The sequence below is a fragment of the Leptopilina boulardi genome, unplaced genomic scaffold, assembly GCF_019393585.1.
Source record: "Leptopilina boulardi isolate dan_hultmark-lab unplaced genomic scaffold, ZJU_Lbou_2.1 LbouV2_300, whole genome shotgun sequence".
NCBI classification, from domain to species: Eukaryota; Metazoa; Arthropoda; class Insecta; order Hymenoptera; family Figitidae; genus Leptopilina; species Leptopilina boulardi.
The window spans coordinates 1,832,754-1,850,404 of NW_026137864.1; the positions used below are offsets into that span (position 1 = coordinate 1,832,754).

Genomic DNA, 17,651 nt, shown 5'->3' on the forward strand with positions numbered 1-17,651 from the left:
AATCAAGCACCCATTTTGCATACTACCATTTTTGAGGAATAGAATAAAATTAGATTTGTGTCTAGTTTTATAGAAATATTATATATGACTTTTAAAAAAGAAAAAAGATATGTTTTCTATTTTCGTGCAATGTATTTTTTATGGTGTTTATAATATATATTATATAAAATCGGTTGTTTAGATTTTTCTACTTAAAAAAAAAATATATATATATATATATAGGTTTATATATAGTAGAAAGATTCTATTTTTTGAAAGTAGTGTATTATGCGAGAGTAAAAATAAAAAAAAAAATTATAAAAGGCGAAAAATATATATGCGAAAAAAAAATATTTTGTTTTCTAAATATAGTAACAAATATTTTACGATATAATATAATAATTATTTAAAGTTTTATACGTCTCTACAATATTGTGAAACTATAAAGTATTTATTATTAAGAATTATGAAAAATCTAATACATTAATTTATAGAAATATGTTCAAATACGAAACTAAAGTATCGTTTAAAAAAAATTAATGATCTACTTTATTTTAATGTTACCTTTTCCAAAAAGAAATTATTAAATCAATATTCATTTTTCAAGTATAAATAATTTTTTGAATTGAAATAAAATTGTTTTAAAATTCAAACATTAATAAATATTTTCAAATGTCTTTTTTTATCGATTCATTTAAATAAAATGTTAATAAAATTAAAAATCATATTTAATTTTATTAATGTTATTATTTAAAATTTAATTTAAATAACAATTAAAAATTTGTTTTTATAAAAATTTGATAATCGATGGGCTTAAAAATGATTCTTTTGCATTTTAAATTAGGGCGGGAATTGTTTGACTTGATTTTTAAATTCCCGCGAATATTTAAAATGTTCTTTGAATAAATTTAAAAAATTCAAAATTTTTTCACGTTTATCACATTAAAACAATATCTTTTTAGAGTATTAATTTAAAAAGCTAATTATTTACAGAGAAAATTTTTTATATTGATTCATAGAAAATCAAAAATTAAAAGTGAAATTAAATTCTCTCTTTTTTTAGGTTATTTTTAATTTTTGTAAAGTTGTCCGGCTTTGCTCATTTATAAGCGACTAACTTCATTGGTATTAGTGATCTCATTCTCGTAAGTGTCAAAACTGTCAAATTTCTATTTTTGTGTATCCGTGTGTCAGAAGAAAAGTAATTTTTAATAAAAACACCTTTTTTTTTAAAAAAAAAGAAAAAGTATCTTATTTTATAAATATGGCTTCAGCTGGAGAGCCTCTAACATTAGCAAGAGGTAAGATAAAAATGAATTTCATAATTGTCTAGGATAACACCCATAACTCATCGATTAATTTATATCTTTTTTTTTTAAAAAAAAGGTATTTTTTATGAAAAAAAATTACTAATGTCAAGTAATTAGTTTCAGTATTCTAAGCAAATTTAACTAATTTACTTTACTATAATCTTTACTAATTTTTCTTCTAATTATTTTCTATCATAATTTTTATCATTGAATTTGATTCTAAATTTTTTATAATTAAACGTTAGAAAATATGATATCAATATTATGTTTTGTAGATATCAAAAGATCCATTGAGCTTCTAGACAAACTTCAAAAAGGTAGGAATTTATAATAAAATGATTATTACATGTACATTTATTTTCGGATAATAATTTTGGACTTACTGACACATAAATAATTCGTTTGTTATTGTGATTTAATGAAGGTGGTGAAGTGCCTGCTACAAAATTAGCAGCATTACAAAAAGTACTTCAAAGTGATTTTCTTAATGCTGTTCGTGAGGTTTATGAACATGTTTATGAAACAGTAGACATCCAGGTATATTTTTGTTCGTATTTTTTTAATTAATAAAAAATGATTTATAGGGGTAAGCGGTACAGTTGTTGCCCCCTCACAGTGATTGCCACCATTACATTACAAACAGAAATAATAACGAAATTTACATATAATATTTTGTTTTATTTATTTATATAAATTCTACAGAATATTCTGCTAATAGTGTAAAAAGATTTTTATTCTTCGACTCACTATTATGAAAATAATAGCGCTTTTCGAGAACAGTGTCCTTAGCTCTTTGAAATTTTGTCAATTTAGTTGTAAATTTGCAAGGTTAGTGGTGATACTTTCTTTGACTTTTTAACGAAAAAAATTATACATATCATTATTATTTTTTAATTATATGCATGAAAATAAGTTTAATAATAAGTAAAAAAAATTTGTTTTAACGTAATTTGACTCGATTTACCGAAAATTATAGAGAACAACTACTATCTTGCAATTAATAACAAATAACAGTCATTGCCCTTTTGGTTATTATGTCATTTTTCAGTGATTAACCGTTTATTTTCAAGACTTTTTTGAGATAAGTATTTTTAATTTTTGGACGGTTTTTCATATTTGGTGAATTAATTTTTTAAAATAAAGATGTAATTAGAGCCGCAGCATGTATTAGAATGATTTGTAATATTTTATTAACAATTTTTTAATATAAAGTATGATTTTAGGCTATCGAAAAATTGCCGAAGGTGAAAAAAGGTGTTTCGTATATGCTTCTTTAAGCAATGAAAAGCTTCAAAATCATGTAATCATTATATCAAATCAAAATAGCCAAAAATAATTTTTATTTTTACAATTGAGTCAGATTCGACAATTTTCCCAATTTTTTAGGTTAATTGTATTATTTACACTTAAAAGTCATATTTAATGAATCTTATTATTGTTAATAAAAGAAAATTAGTTTAAAAATTCCTTCTTCTTTATTAATTTCAAATTATATTCATTCTTTAATAAATTATGCAAAATTTATAATTTACATTACTATTTTATGTCTAGTGGGCAATCATTGTAAAATTGATGGTCAATCACTGTAAAAATAATGACAATCACTATTTTTTCTGTTATGTGAAGATTTTTTATTTTTTTTAAATTTATACTAATATTAAATAAACAATTCATTATTATTTTCAGATTAATGGAATATTTTAATTCCTTTACAAATGGTTTCATTTCTCATTTCGATAATTAAACATTTGTAATTTGTATAAATATATCCCCTTTTTGCTTATACTGGCAATCACTGTACCGTTTACCCCTATAGATAATGAAATACTAAAAGTTGATAATCTAATATTGCAATAAAATATACATATATATAGAAATTAATTTTTTATTTTAATAATTAGAAAAATGAGTATTATTTTTTTTTTTTTGAAAAATTTGCATTTCTTTACAGGGATCACAAGATGTTAGAGCATCAGCAACTGCAAAAGCGACTGTCGCAGCTTTTGCAGCAAGTGAAGGGCATGCTCATCCACGTGTTGTAGAATTACCAAAAACAGAAGAGGGTCTTGGATTTAATGTGATGGGAGGAAAAGAACAAAATTCACCTATTTACATATCGAGAATTATTCCAGGTGGTGTGGCCGATCGTCATGGTGGATTAAAACGAGGCGATCAGTTACTTTCCGTAAATGGAGTCGTAAGTTTTCTATTATTCTATATATTTAAAAAATAAAATTTATTCCTTCTTTTATGTCTTCAAATATATTTCTTATTTCTTAAAATAGTTACCGTCAATCTGAGTTTAGTTTGGAAAAAATAAAAAGTTTTTATCAAAGTTTTATTAATAAAAAAATTATTTTTTTTTTTAGCAATATTTTACAAAAAATTGTTTTTAATTTTTTTTAAAAAACATGTGTTGTATAACAAAATAGAAATTAAAAAGAATTCTCGAAATTAATGATTTCGAGTTCACAAATATTTTTATTGTAAATTTTTTTTTTTTTTTAATTTATAGTAAAGCAATATTTATTTTAGAGTAAAGAACAGTATTATTTCGAAATCTTGTTATAAATATTTTATAGATTAGAATTAAATGTCTCAAAGTTATTTCTAATAAGATTTTTTTATTATATAAAGTATGTAGTAAAAAATTGATATTTAATTTATGATTCACTGACAATAACAACATCCACGAGAAAAATAATTTTACACTGTGAATAATTTTGTAAATTTATAAAAAAAAAAAAAAAAAAAAAATAAGTTGTTTTTGTTTTTAGAATTATAAGTATTGTAATTGTCTAAAATATTTATAAATTTGTAAAGCCACAAAAAAGCGTTTAATTTTTTAAAAATTTATTACAGTGCGTTGAGGGTGAAAATCACGAGAAGGCAGTCGAGCTTTTGAAGCAAGCTCAAAATTCAGTGAAATTAGTAGTTCGTTATACTCCACGTGTTTTAGAAGAAATGGAACTTCGTTTTGATAAACAAAGAGCTGCACGCAGACGTCAACACATGCAGTAAAGCCTTAAGGATGCTTCTTTTTCTATATATTATATAGTTCGTTATACAAAAAAAGGAAAAAAAAAAAAATTATATCAATTCACTGCATTTATAGTATTGCAATTGTTTTTAAAATTCAACAATTAGATACATAATACTTATTTAATATTTAAGTTATAATCATGTATTACTTGCAATAATAAATCATTCACAACTAACTTTAGATTAAAAACTTTACTTTATATCCTGAAAAAATTCAAAAATTAAATTATATACAATTAAATAAATAATTTAAAAACTTAAATAAATTCAAAGGGATAAATTTCAATTAAATTTTTAAAGAACATAGACAAAATTAATTTCTTTTATGTAATGTTCATTAATTAGAGTTCTGTTGTGTTACAAACTAAAATATTACAATTAAAATTTTTCTTTTTTTTTTCATAAGCAAGGCCACAAACTTAACAAACATTTTACATGTGATTTGTTTAAAAATTAGTCATAATAAATGGTTGTTAGTTATCATAATAATAAAACATCAGGCTTCGGGCTTTATAAGTCTTCATATACACAGCATTAATAAAACTCAACAATTTACACACACACACGCACGTACACACGCATACAATTATACAAATAATATAATAAAATTAATTTTAGTGGAAAAACTCACAACAAAATAAAAAAAAAGTAATAATAATAATAATAATAATTTAAGAAAACGCCTCTCGAGTGGCAACAATTAATTATTATCAATATATCATCAAATAACAATTTTTTATAAGTTTTGTACAACATTCGGCAATACAATTTTATAATATACATATATATATATTGTACTGCTGAAAAAAATATCGCATTTTTTTTTTTGCAATATAGAAAATTACATTATTTACACTCGATATAGAAAGTAACGCTCCAAAGCCCATTCAATATTATTATGTTACTTGGATGTTGAATAAATTTTTCTAATACTAAGATATACATATGTTACAAATTACAATAATAATAATAATAATATAAGAATTCATAATCGACGCAACAGAACTTGAAGTTTGGCACGACATTCTCTGAATATATGTATATGTATATTTATATAACATTATAATATGCAAAATCAGAAAAAACAAAGCAAGTGAATTAAAAATACAACACTTGTCTTTGAAATGTATATTCAAAATTAGAAAAATTAATTAATTTAGACTGTTCATTTTTATCATAAATAGGGCGAAATTTATTCTGAACCAAATAAATTCAACATTGATGATTCAAAGTAAATAAATTTTTCACAGTAATAATATATAGGCGAAATAGAAATTTTGCAATTTTTTTTTTTTTTTACTCCAAACCATTAAATACTATCTATATTAGTAAAATCTTACGCAACTAAATTGCACACATAAGAACATATTAATTAAGTATGAGAAAATTCTACATAAAAAAAATGTGGAAAAAATTTCAATTGTTAATAACTTTATTAGAAAAATTTTAATTTAATTAATTAATTTATTAAAAAAAAAAAAAATGGATCATTTTTTCTCTATAAGTATTTTATATATGTAAAATTTTCTCACACTGAAAAAAATTGCAAATAATTATTTTGCCGGTTATTATGAATTAATTTAATTGATGTTTAGAATTTTTTTTACGTCGAATTATCTGTAATTAATTTTTTCAATGTAGAGTTTATTTTTCTTTAGACATTTAAATAACAGTCCTATTTTATGAAACAATTGAAATTTGATCAAGTGTTGCGTTAATAATTCACTGAAACGAGCAATTTATTTTGATTGTCTGTGGCTAAAGGGGTGTTCGGAGAGACCTTTAAATTTTAATTTATTTTTCTTTTTTTTTAATGTTAGGCTTTTATGATTTTATGTTTTCTATTCAGCCAGTTTTTTCCAATAATAGTAATAAAATATTTATCAGAGAAATTGCTCTTTTTTATAAGTCTGATGTGATTGTAATTTCCTTTAATTACAATTATTTGATTTAATTTTTTTTTTTTTTTTTTTTTAATGGAAAAAATTCAATTTTTCCATAAAAGTTCAAAACTTTAAGGTACCATTTAAATTTTGTACGTACATTTTGATTAGATCTGTTTTATAATAGTTATCACTCAATGGATAAATTTACAACAACAACAAAAAATATATATATATAAATAAATAAATAAATAATTTAATTATCTACACTTATCAAAATATTTTTATTTATACAATTAGAAACTAAAAATTTTCTAAATTGAACCGATTTTGTTTTGTCAATGTTAAAGATTTCAAATATATGAATCAAATATTGAAAACTTACAATATAAATTCTTTATATTAAAAAATCATTTTAAATAAAAACAAAATTTTATTTTTTTTACATTCAATTGATTTAAAATTATTTTATTATTACTATATATATATCAATAAAATGCAATAAATTTTAAAAATAAACAAACAAAAAAATGAAAATTTTTTAAAAACCAATATTATAAATATATTCAGGTACAAAATAAAAGAGAAATGAAAAAAAAAACAATTAGCAAAAAACCGGCTGATTAGAGATTATATACCTATTTATCAATTGTTACTGGTGTACTTTTTTGTTTTACGGTATTTTTTTTTTTTTTGACTAATATATCAACTATAATTAACTTAACAATTAACTATTGCTAGTGTGACAATAAAAGGCTTTAAGCCCCTAATCAATTAGTTTAGAATTTAAGCTACATGGAAGAACAGACCTTCAGTCGTAGCAAACGGAAGATAGTTTTTAGAATTTGAATATAAATCATCCAAATTGCGTGATTTTTTTTCTTGATAAAACTACATATTTATATGTATATTTTTAAATCTACAGTGCGATTTCAGTTTAATAGTAAAAATAAAAATTTTTCTTTTTTTTTTTTTTTAATTAATATTGTGCCTATTGGGAAAAAAAGCGGACAAAGAATGCCAGACGATGTGTTCAAAAAAGAAAAAAAAAATGATAATTCAAAAAATTGCTGTGTTATTAAAGTTTCTCACTACGAAACTAGAAAATTAAATCTACAATAACGATGCGATAACTTTAACAATATACTCATTTTTTTTTCTTTACGATATCACAGTTAATACGTAAATCTTGTTAATGTTACGTCGAAATAATATTAGAAATTTAAAAAAAAAAAAAAAAAACAAACAAAACTTTACACTAATATAAATGACGTTTTGTCCATTTCAATTTTTCCCTACTTTTTTTATAATTAAAATATACAATATAACAGTTTTCTTTAAAAAAACAAAAAACTATAGTAATAAAATTTGTTTGAAAAAAAATTTTCATTTTTTAAATTATACAATAAATGCTTTATATTTATAATTGATCTTGAGAAAAAAAATAATTATAAATTTTGCTAAATTTTGAACAATATTAAAACGAATTTAAATTTAATTTCAACAATAAATTAACTCAAAGTATATTTTCAAAATATATGAATCAAACACAAAACGAATTATTTAAAAAAAAAAAAATACAAATAAATGAAAATTTCATATATTTTTCATTATGCAAAAATTCGAGAGATCAATTTTATAAAATCATTTTTTAAAAATAATTTTCTATTAAAAATTAATAATATTCATAATATTAAAATTATTTTAAATTTCTGAAAAATATAGTAATAGTAATAAACAATAATAATAATAATAATAATAATAATAGTGCCTAATTATACTTTTATACAATTAACATAAATTAAAATATTTAATAATGAAATTTTCAATAATTAAAAAAGATAATATCGTTTTAGAAACTTTCACAGTCTGCGTTTGATGTTTTTTTTCTAATTTGAGTTTCCACAATTTCAATGTTACTTGTTTTTCCAAAAAAAAGTGATAAAACTACTAATAAAATCGAAATACATTAATTTTTTTTAATGGCATTCTTCTCTGCACTGTCGGGTAAAATGTTCATAGGCATTTAAATTCGATATGATTATGTGAAAAAAAATTTTTTTCTCAAAATATAATTTTTCATTAAAAAATGTTAGACAATTCTAAAAAAAAAAAAATAAAACTAAAATAACAAATTTAATTATTAAATTCTTTAATTAAAATTTCTTTCTTTAATAATAGAATTTTACTCAATTTAGAAATTTGATTTTGTTAAAATAAATTATATGTGCTGATACGAATTTGTAACATTAAATCCGAGTGCATTACATTGATAATTTTTAAAATTGGTGTTTACCAAAAAAATTTTTTTTTTTTTAGGAAGAACTTTTATCACGCGGGCGGAGCCCTGTAAAAATATACCTTCTTTTTCTATATAGTATGTATATAGTCTACACAACACTTACAAGGCTCGCAGTTTCGAGACTCACCTCTAGTTTTTAATTTTTCTCTTTGAATTTAGTTGATTTTTTTTTATTTGATTTTTATTTAATTTTACCATTCTTTTTTTTTTTAGATTACCATTGAGTGTTTATTATAAAAATAAGCTGGTATTTATTCAATCACCAGACCTGCGTAGTATGTGCTCATAAGTGAAAAATAAGAAATCTAGAAGCGAGTTCGAAATTAATAATTGTCTGCTCTCGCCTCACGAATCTATCATCATTATTATTATATACAGCGTATAATAATTGAAATCGATCTCAAAAGCCACAGAGAATAGAAAAAAGAGAAAAAACGATACATTTTTTTTATTTCGACCTTTCTTTTTTTAAAAAAAAAAATAATAATAAAATAATTATTATTATCATCTAATAACAGTGTGATAATAATTTATTTTGTGAATTAATCATAATTTTTATGATCAAATTTTCGCACACATTGTCATGTCAATCTTTATCCAGAATTACAATTGAATTTGCCTCATCTTTGGTACAAAAAAATTATTTGACGCGTATTTTTGAAAAAGAAAAAAAAATAGCTATAAAAAATTAATAATATTCTATCTACTTTTGTCTTTTACTTCAGTCCCTATTTGTCTCCAAAACTTATTATTATATTTTTATTAAAAAAAATTTTTTAAACAATTTTAAAGTTAGTCAATTTTCTTTTTTATAAAGAAATTAATGAATTTTTTTTTTTAAATTTATAATATTATACATTTTAATATATTGCATTATTAACTTAATATTATAAAACATTTTAAAATTCAATAATATATAACTATACTTAATATTAATTTAATAAAAATATTGTTTATTTAATAATTTTTTATATTATTATATATATTAAAAATCAATCATAATTAAATGTAATAATCAATATTCTAAATATTCTTCAAATTTTCTTTTTATGTTTAATAAAAAACAAAATAAATAATTCAAAATTTCTTATTAATGTAATAGACAAAAAAAAAAAATAATTGCACAATATATTAAAGTTGAGATAAATTAAAATTTAAGTGACAATAAATACTTTTTCTTGTATTTTTACTATTTTAACAAAAATTAAAAGAAAAAAAATTTTATGACGATTTATAAAAAAAAATACAAGTAAAATAATTTTTTGTTATTTTTTCAATGGTTTTAATTTTTTTTAACACAAAAAAAAATAAATATTGTCTTTTTTGAACAACTTAAATATCAAGAGATATTTTTACCTCTTTTTAAAAATATACAATCGAAAATAAATTTTTCAAAATATAATCTCGGAAAATCGAGAGAGACAGATTCAATAATCATTCTGTATAAATTCACGCGTACACGGTACGTTAAATATATTCTCTTTAAATATATTATATAAATTTTTAATAATATGAATAGTAATCAATCGTATTTCTATACATATCTACAGAAGAAAATCTAATATAGATCTATTATCAATATTTAAACTCTCTATGAATTAATATATTTCTATATATATATATATATATATATATATGTATAATCATTCGCAACATTTGACAAAACATTGTCAAAAATCTTTCTTGCGTTTTTTCATTTTTTTCTTTCTCATTCATTTACACTTGACTCGAATTATTTAGACTACTTCGTTTATATAATTTATAATATAATATACATATATGTATATCTCTATATATTTATAATATTTATAGACTGATATACAGGTAATTAATCTTTTACTGTTTTTATTATATTCTAATATTGCTTCAAGATTAGTGCTACGGTTGTTTGTTTTGTTTGTTTTTTTTCATTTTGGCATTTAGCGAGTTTCAAACCCTGAGCAACCGCCAATACCGAAGATTTACGATTTTTCGGAATTGTATATAATACGGTTGTGAGATGTGAAATTTTTTTCTCTTTATGTGGTGAAGGGAAGAGAAGGGGGAAGATTTTTTTTTTTTTTTTTTAACGCGTTTTCTGTAAAACAGGGAAAAACAATTCAAGAAAGAATTTCGAAAAAATTCTCTCATTTAAAAAAAAAAAAATTGATTCAGGCAGATCTTTTTCTTTTTTTGAAAATGCGATCTTGATTATGAAGGTTGCTCTATTTGAATATCTTTCGCGTGATTCCTATATATATATATATATATCATAATAAAAATAAGAAGAAAAAACCGAGAATTTCTTATAGCGCTGCCATGAATTGACACATGATATTATATATATATATGTATATATTACCCCTTGACCTGTTTGAGGTAACGGTTGCCCTCGCCCCACTCTCTCCAGCGTCGACGTCGCTTGTCATTATTATTTGAATAATCATTATTACTGCTGGTTGATCTCCTTTTTGCTTTTGGCGCTCCTTCTGTTTTTGATCCTCCCCCTCCTCCACCGCTATATCCTTGCGAATGATACGATCGATTTTGATTCAATACTGTGCTGACACCAGCTAAATTCAATAAAGCATCTGCACCTTCGGCAATTTTTCTTTGTTCATCGAAATCCGCACCTGAAGATTCGGTGTTTGAACATCTTTTGCTGGAGGGAAAAATTTTAATAATCATTTTTCTATCGATTTTCATTCTAAACTTTTTAAACAAATAGAATTCTAAAATTTAATTTTTCAACTGAATTATTAACATATTGCAACAATTTTTACTAACTTTATTTATCAGGGTTGCCATAAAATTTAATTCATATTTTTTCTAACTTTTATAAATAAAAATTTTGCCTTTTTCCGAATTTTTGAATTTAGCTCTACTGTTTATTTAAAGGAAATAATTTGACGGACAATTAAAGCCAAAGTCGGTGCAGTTTCACATTTTTAGTTTTAAATTAAAAAAAAAAAAAAAAAAAAAAAAATGTTTACTTTTTTTTTCAGTTAAAGTATGGACAATTTTAATTTTTAAACACTTTGAATAATTGAAAGTTATTTTTGGATAAAGATTAAAAATTGTTACAAGGAGAATAATTTCCCTTATGATCTCATAAAAAAAACATTAACAAAAGAATAGAATTTTTTTTATCTTAAATACTTATACTAATATATGTACTAATAATAATGATAAATCTATTAACACGAATAATAAAGTTTGATTTTTCCAAGAATATTATTACACTCATATATTATATTCCTGATATTTTAAAATCTATTTTAAACTTAAATGGAAAAATTTCAGTTGATTTCTTTTTTTTGGCATCTATGAATTTTTAAAATTTGTTACTTTCATCTTTCAAAAATAGAATCCCTAATTTTGAGAAAAAACTGACATTATACCAAAAAATAATACAAAAATTTAGTAAATAAATATTTAAAAATTTTTTTCTATAAATAGAATAATGTAAATAGATTGTAAAAATAAAAAAATGCTAATAATTTCGAACCTTTCGAGTTTAATAGAAGTGATGCAACTATAAGTATGATCCTCACTAGAGCTCCTGGTGATTACCGGAACGAGCTTTTCCGGATCCGGAAACTTTCTCTTGCGATCTAGACAAGCAATGAGAGACCTCAATTCAATACTTAACGGTCGTCCGTTATAAACACCGCATTCAATTCAACAAAAAAAAAGTCTTCCACAGTCATAAAAAGCATCTAATAAACAGTTAATTGTTTCGTTAATAATTTCTATAAATAAATAATAATAAAAAAAATATATATCTTTGAATATCATGAGAAATATAGAGATCACAGTAGAATTTAATTTTAGATGAAAAGGATTTTTTTTTTTTTTTTTTCAAAAAGAGATTTTGAAAATCAAAAAAATTTAACAAACATGTTAGTTTTAAAAAAAAAAAATTCTTAAAACTTTATCATGTAAGGTAAAATTTGTCATATTTCTAAACAATAAATATTGAATTTAAAAATGTTAATAAATAAACTTTCTCGAGAAATATATAAGAAAATTGTGAAATTTTGATATTTTTCAAATATTAATATTTTAAAATTAATTTTTACAATTTTTTTTTATGCCATTCTCAAATTAATTGTATTTAATAAATTAAACTCTTTTGGATAAATATCAAAGAATAAAATTTATCTTTATAAATTGTGTAATTTTTTTTTTCCTCTATTAATTTTTGTCAATTTTTATTTTTTAAACTAAAAAAAAAAAAAAAATGTCATTAAAATTGAAAGACAGGGACCAACTGTGATTTCTTCAAATAATAAAATAAAATGTACCTTTATTATGATTTAAAATAATGGGTCCGTGTTTAAAAGAAAGCATGGCAGCCGCTGCAGCATCAACATCACTGTCAATCTCATTGTCATGTGTATCGCAAATATTGCTTGATGCAAGTCTTTTTGAAAGATAAGGAAAGAGAACGGGATCAGGAAGTCGTGTGCTGACACTTTTTCTTGGTACTTTCTCGGGCGATGAAATATTTTGAGCAGTTGGCGGAGGAAATGGGGCACGTGAGAGTGCTTGTATCAAATTTGGACGATATTGCGCATCCACCATCCACAAAGAACCTTTTCCCAAATTCTGAAAAAAAATGCACACAAAAATTATATGTATAAAAAAAAATAAATAAATAAATTATCTCATCAAAATGTTAATTCAAATAAAAAGTTCATTTCACAATTACAAAATTGGAGAATGAAACGAAATTTGTAATCGTTACAATCTATTTTGAATTAACATGTGATCTAAAAATAAACACATTGAACTATAAAGTGAAAATGGTGTGTAGTAGACTCACTGAGGCCTTTTCAACTTTTCGAAAGCACTTATTTAAACTCAAATTGTGTCTGACTGAGTTCTTCCAGCCGGTTGGGGCATTTCTAAAATATGGAAAATGATCGAGAATCCAAGCGTAGACCTCTTTAACTGGTAATGCTTTTACTGGACTATCCTCAATTGCCATGAAAATTAAACACGAAAAAGAATATGGTGGTTTACTATTTTTGTGTAATTGAGGATCATATGGTATATGTGTTGGATGCTTCATGCGATTTGATACTGGAAGATTATTATTGCTCAATGAGATCTTTGAGTGATTGCTTGGTATTCCATCAAAGAAGATTTTCTCCTGGAAAATTTGTGATACTTTATGATTTCTACCTGCCGATTGATAATTTGGATTTTGCACTGAACTATTTGGACTCTTGCCGTTGCTCTCTGTAAAAGTTTAAATGTATTTTTTTTTTTTTTATTTTAATTTTTTTAATATAATAACAAAAATTTATTTTTATACAATAAATAAATTAATTTCAATTTTGTGAAGATAGTTGGAAAAGTAAGAAAATTTATTTAACATGTTTGATTTTTTTATTTTTTTTTTTCATACCTGGTGAATAACTTTCATCAAGACTGGATACAGAATTTGTATTCTCTGAGAGATCATCGCAAATATTGTTGTTCAAGACATTTTCTTCTTTGGCATTCTTGGAAGATTTTGAAATTTCAAGACTCTTCAGTAGATTTTGCTGATGAAGCCAAGTAAGAGATGTCAAATCATCATCGGACTGATTGCTTTTCATGGATTTATCACTTCGTGGACTTCCCTCATTCAATTCGTCAATGGAGCTGCCTTCAGTTGCAATGTCTTCGTCTCTCACAGAATAAACAGCTTCACCACAGTCAAGGACGTGCGTGACAGTCAAACCAACGGCAGTTTCCATATTTGATGTATCCGGCCTGTCTGGTGCCATTATTTTACTTTTTTTCAATTTTTTCAATTTTTTCAATTTTTTTTTTTTTTTTTTGGTCTTTCAACTGCAAAATTCCAATTATAGAAAAAAAAGTTCAATTATTCGAAATATCATAAATTTTTAAAATTGAATTAAATTTCGAAAATGAAATAACTTAAATTAAATTCAAGTATTTCTTTCATTATTTGGTAAATAATAAGGTTATTTAAACAAAATATAAGTTAATTTCCAAGCAAAAAAAAAAATTTATGCACACTATGAAAATTCGTTTGAAATTTTTAAAAATTCTTAACAATTTGACAGATATTTTGTATTCTGTCAATCAGCTGTTATGGTTGCACGTGACGTTTCAAAAATACATACGTCACTTCTTTCTTAAACATCAAAAGAAAGGTTATGTTTACATCGAAACGTGTGTGTGTGTGTGTTTAATATATCATTGATACCTTTTTTTTTTTTTTAAAGTTAGGGGCAATGATTTTTCCAAAAATAATTTATTATTTTATAGCTCTTAATTAAATTACTCTATAAAATTTCTAATATCAATAAGTGTCATTTTTTTTCTCGTCACATTAAAAATAACATTTTAATATGGTAATAAATTTAATTTAATTTACCTATGGTTAACTTTCATTTGTTTTCCACATAGATAACTAAAAACTTTTCATTAAAAAAGAAATAATATTTTGAATTTGAAAAAATTGTTTAAAAATCGCGCAATTTTTCTATAATAAATCACGTGACAGATTCTTTTCGTTTACATATGTAACTAGTGCACTATTGGTGCAAGATCGATGATGTTGCCAACTAATCACCAACCGGAGACACGTCACGCAAGAAATGAGCTTACTCTCAACTTAATATTGGATGCGTTTGTATTTTTGGTACTGCACATACATATATATATATACACACACGCAGATCTTGTTTATATGATAACAATGCGCGACAAAATGGCTACCGTTTATTCAAAGAAAGTGCATTCAATACACTAAAAACTTTGTCACAAAATAACTAATTACAAAAGAATAATAAATAAAAATCACTTTCATTAAATGTCAACACTTATAACTTTTTCAATAAATATTTCAATCCACAAACAAAACTCATGTTTGTATTTTGATTTTTTTAAAGGAATTTTAAATATGGCGTCGCCCTTTTGAATGCATGTTGCGTGTGTATATATGTATTTTTGCATTGTTAATTATGCGATATCACGGCGATGAAAATTTTCTTTTTTTTTAACAACACTTTTTATGAGTATTCAAACAATATCTATCCAATATTTATAAATTGTCTTTCTTTTTTTATTTATGTTAATAGGTTTAAAAGAAAAGATATGTTCACGAAATAATAAAGACAGATTTTTGTTTATAAAGTTGGGAGAAAAAAATTGATAGTGTACATGAAATTATTTATTATTCTTAGAGAAAAAAATAAATGAATTATTTTTGTTAATTTTTTTTTCAAGAATCGTGAAATAAAAATGTCAGCTAAATACACGATTGCATTACTTGTTGAATTCAAATATGGAGTTGATAATGGATTACGAAACTTGAGTATAAGAAAATAAAAATGGCTACGGACATTGCTTGCACACGGCATCAACAAGATTTTCCATGAAAATAATTACAAAATAATAAATTGAATTTTTGAAAGAAAAATTATTCTTCTATAACACGTAATAGTTAAGCTGAATTTAGACAAAATCACTTGCTCTATTTTCAATAGTTTTCCTTCGACATGTCGTCACACTCTTCACAATTGCCCTCAATAGCAGGAAAATATAAAAGAAAACCTCTTCTTACACTGATTTTTATATCAAAAATAATATCAATAAAAATGTTAAAATTATTTTTCTTCACAACAAATTTTCAAAAAATCAAAATGTTTTTAGAACATTCAACACATGATCTGGCGTTTTGCGTCTTCATGTTCACCATGGTCATTATTTTCTTTTTTTTTTTTTAAACTAATTGTATACAATTTACATTGATTGTTGAATATTAATTTTTAAAAAGGTTTTTGAAAACGAGTAAAATGTTTCTTTTTCAAAAACTTACGTTTTCACTCACGCAGACGGTGTTCTGGAATACTTTTCCCAATGAGGAGCATCTCAAGCACTTACTCTCTACACAAATATCCAGCTGATCTAAACGCCATATTGGTTTATTTTGACGTCAGTAAAAAACACGATATATCGCTGAACAATATATCGAAATTCAAATTTAAAAAAAGGAGGGTTTACACACCAAGAAATTTTCTTTAAAAAACCATCGTTCCATATATATTTATTAAAATATAAATGATTTTTAAAAAATGAACCAATTGTTATTGTTTTTAAAACTCTAAGTTTTTTAATTTCTTCAATTATTATATTTTGTAAATTCAATTTCTTTTTTATTGCTTGACTTTGAAAATTGCGAAAGTGGGAATAATAAAACTAAAATAAATAAATAATTTTTATTAAAATATTATATAATAAATTATCCTTTATTTATTAAAATGTTAAATAACCAACAATTGAACATTTGAAAGCAAATTTTTTATTTTCACTAAAATTTCGAATCTCACAGAGATGAATAATCGGAATGTCAATAAACGTTTGAACAAATTGATCAACACTAATATGAAAGACATGGTTTTGTGTGAAATGCATTTTTCTTTTTGTTCCTGGAAATCTAAATTGTCACAGCCGACTTAACGTTAGATATACATACTACATATGTATATTTCTAATATATATATATATTTATTATTTTTTAAATATATAAATAGAACTTGATTGTAATAATAGATAGAATAATAATAATATTATTATTATTTTTATCTAAGATCTACAATTATTTTGATAGTGAATGTGTACTTTTTCTTTAATAATATAATATTTAATGCGAAATATTATTATTAATGCACTGTAATTCCTACCAATATTTACATTCAATATTTAACATATGTGTGATTACATTTGAAATTTAACTACGTCCTTTTAAATTCGAATAAACATATTTATTCAAATTTAAAATGTCATAGGTAAATTTCCCATGAAAACGACCATATATACTCTAATTAGTACTTTTTTTTTTTGTTTATTAAAGTTTGTATTTTTTTTTCTTTTTTGGATGGAAACCAAATAACAATTATATATTCTGTTCTTCCTTTTTTTTTCAAAAATCACAAATGTTTCATTAATTATTACAACTAGAAGAAGTTTTTTTTTTTTATTTCAATTAATTATTATTATTAAAAATAATAAACAGGATTTTAATTTTATCAACAGAAAATTGACAACTGGCACAGTTTAAAATTTATGGCACTGCCCCACTTTTTTTTTTGCCAACAAAATAAATTTAAACAAACAATAAACAAGATCCTC

The 17,651-nt window shown here is 23.0% G+C and overlaps 2 protein-coding genes across 2 annotated transcripts; one reads left to right on the top strand and one right to left on the bottom strand.

Annotated features, from left to right (window-relative positions):
* Nucleotides 1-1,096: 1,096 nt before the first annotated feature.
* Nucleotides 1,097-4,507, top strand: LOC127282557 (protein lin-7 homolog C). Its single transcript, XM_051306865.1, has 5 exons — nucleotides 1,097-1,280; nucleotides 1,565-1,606; nucleotides 1,714-1,826; nucleotides 3,241-3,486; nucleotides 4,152-4,507. Exons 1-5 carry the CDS (start codon nucleotides 1,244-1,246, stop codon nucleotides 4,308-4,310), a joined length of 597 nt encoding a protein of 198 aa, XP_051162822.1. The 5' UTR covers nucleotides 1,097-1,243; the 3' UTR covers nucleotides 4,311-4,507.
* Nucleotides 4,508-10,654: 6,147 nt separating this feature from the next.
* On the bottom strand, nucleotides 10,655-16,433 carry LOC127282547 (forkhead box protein N3-like). The gene is made up of 6 exons (XM_051306850.1): nucleotides 16,339-16,433; nucleotides 13,912-14,339; nucleotides 13,324-13,742; nucleotides 12,803-13,106; nucleotides 12,004-12,109; nucleotides 10,655-11,157 (listed from the first exon to the last, which is right to left on the bottom strand). The coding sequence occupies exons 2-6, from the start codon at nucleotides 14,273-14,275 to the stop codon at nucleotides 10,854-10,856; spliced, it is 1,497 nt and encodes a 498-aa protein (XP_051162807.1). The 5' UTR covers nucleotides 14,276-14,339; nucleotides 16,339-16,433; the 3' UTR covers nucleotides 10,655-10,853.
* Between the last annotated feature and the right edge of the window lie 1,218 nt (nucleotides 16,434-17,651).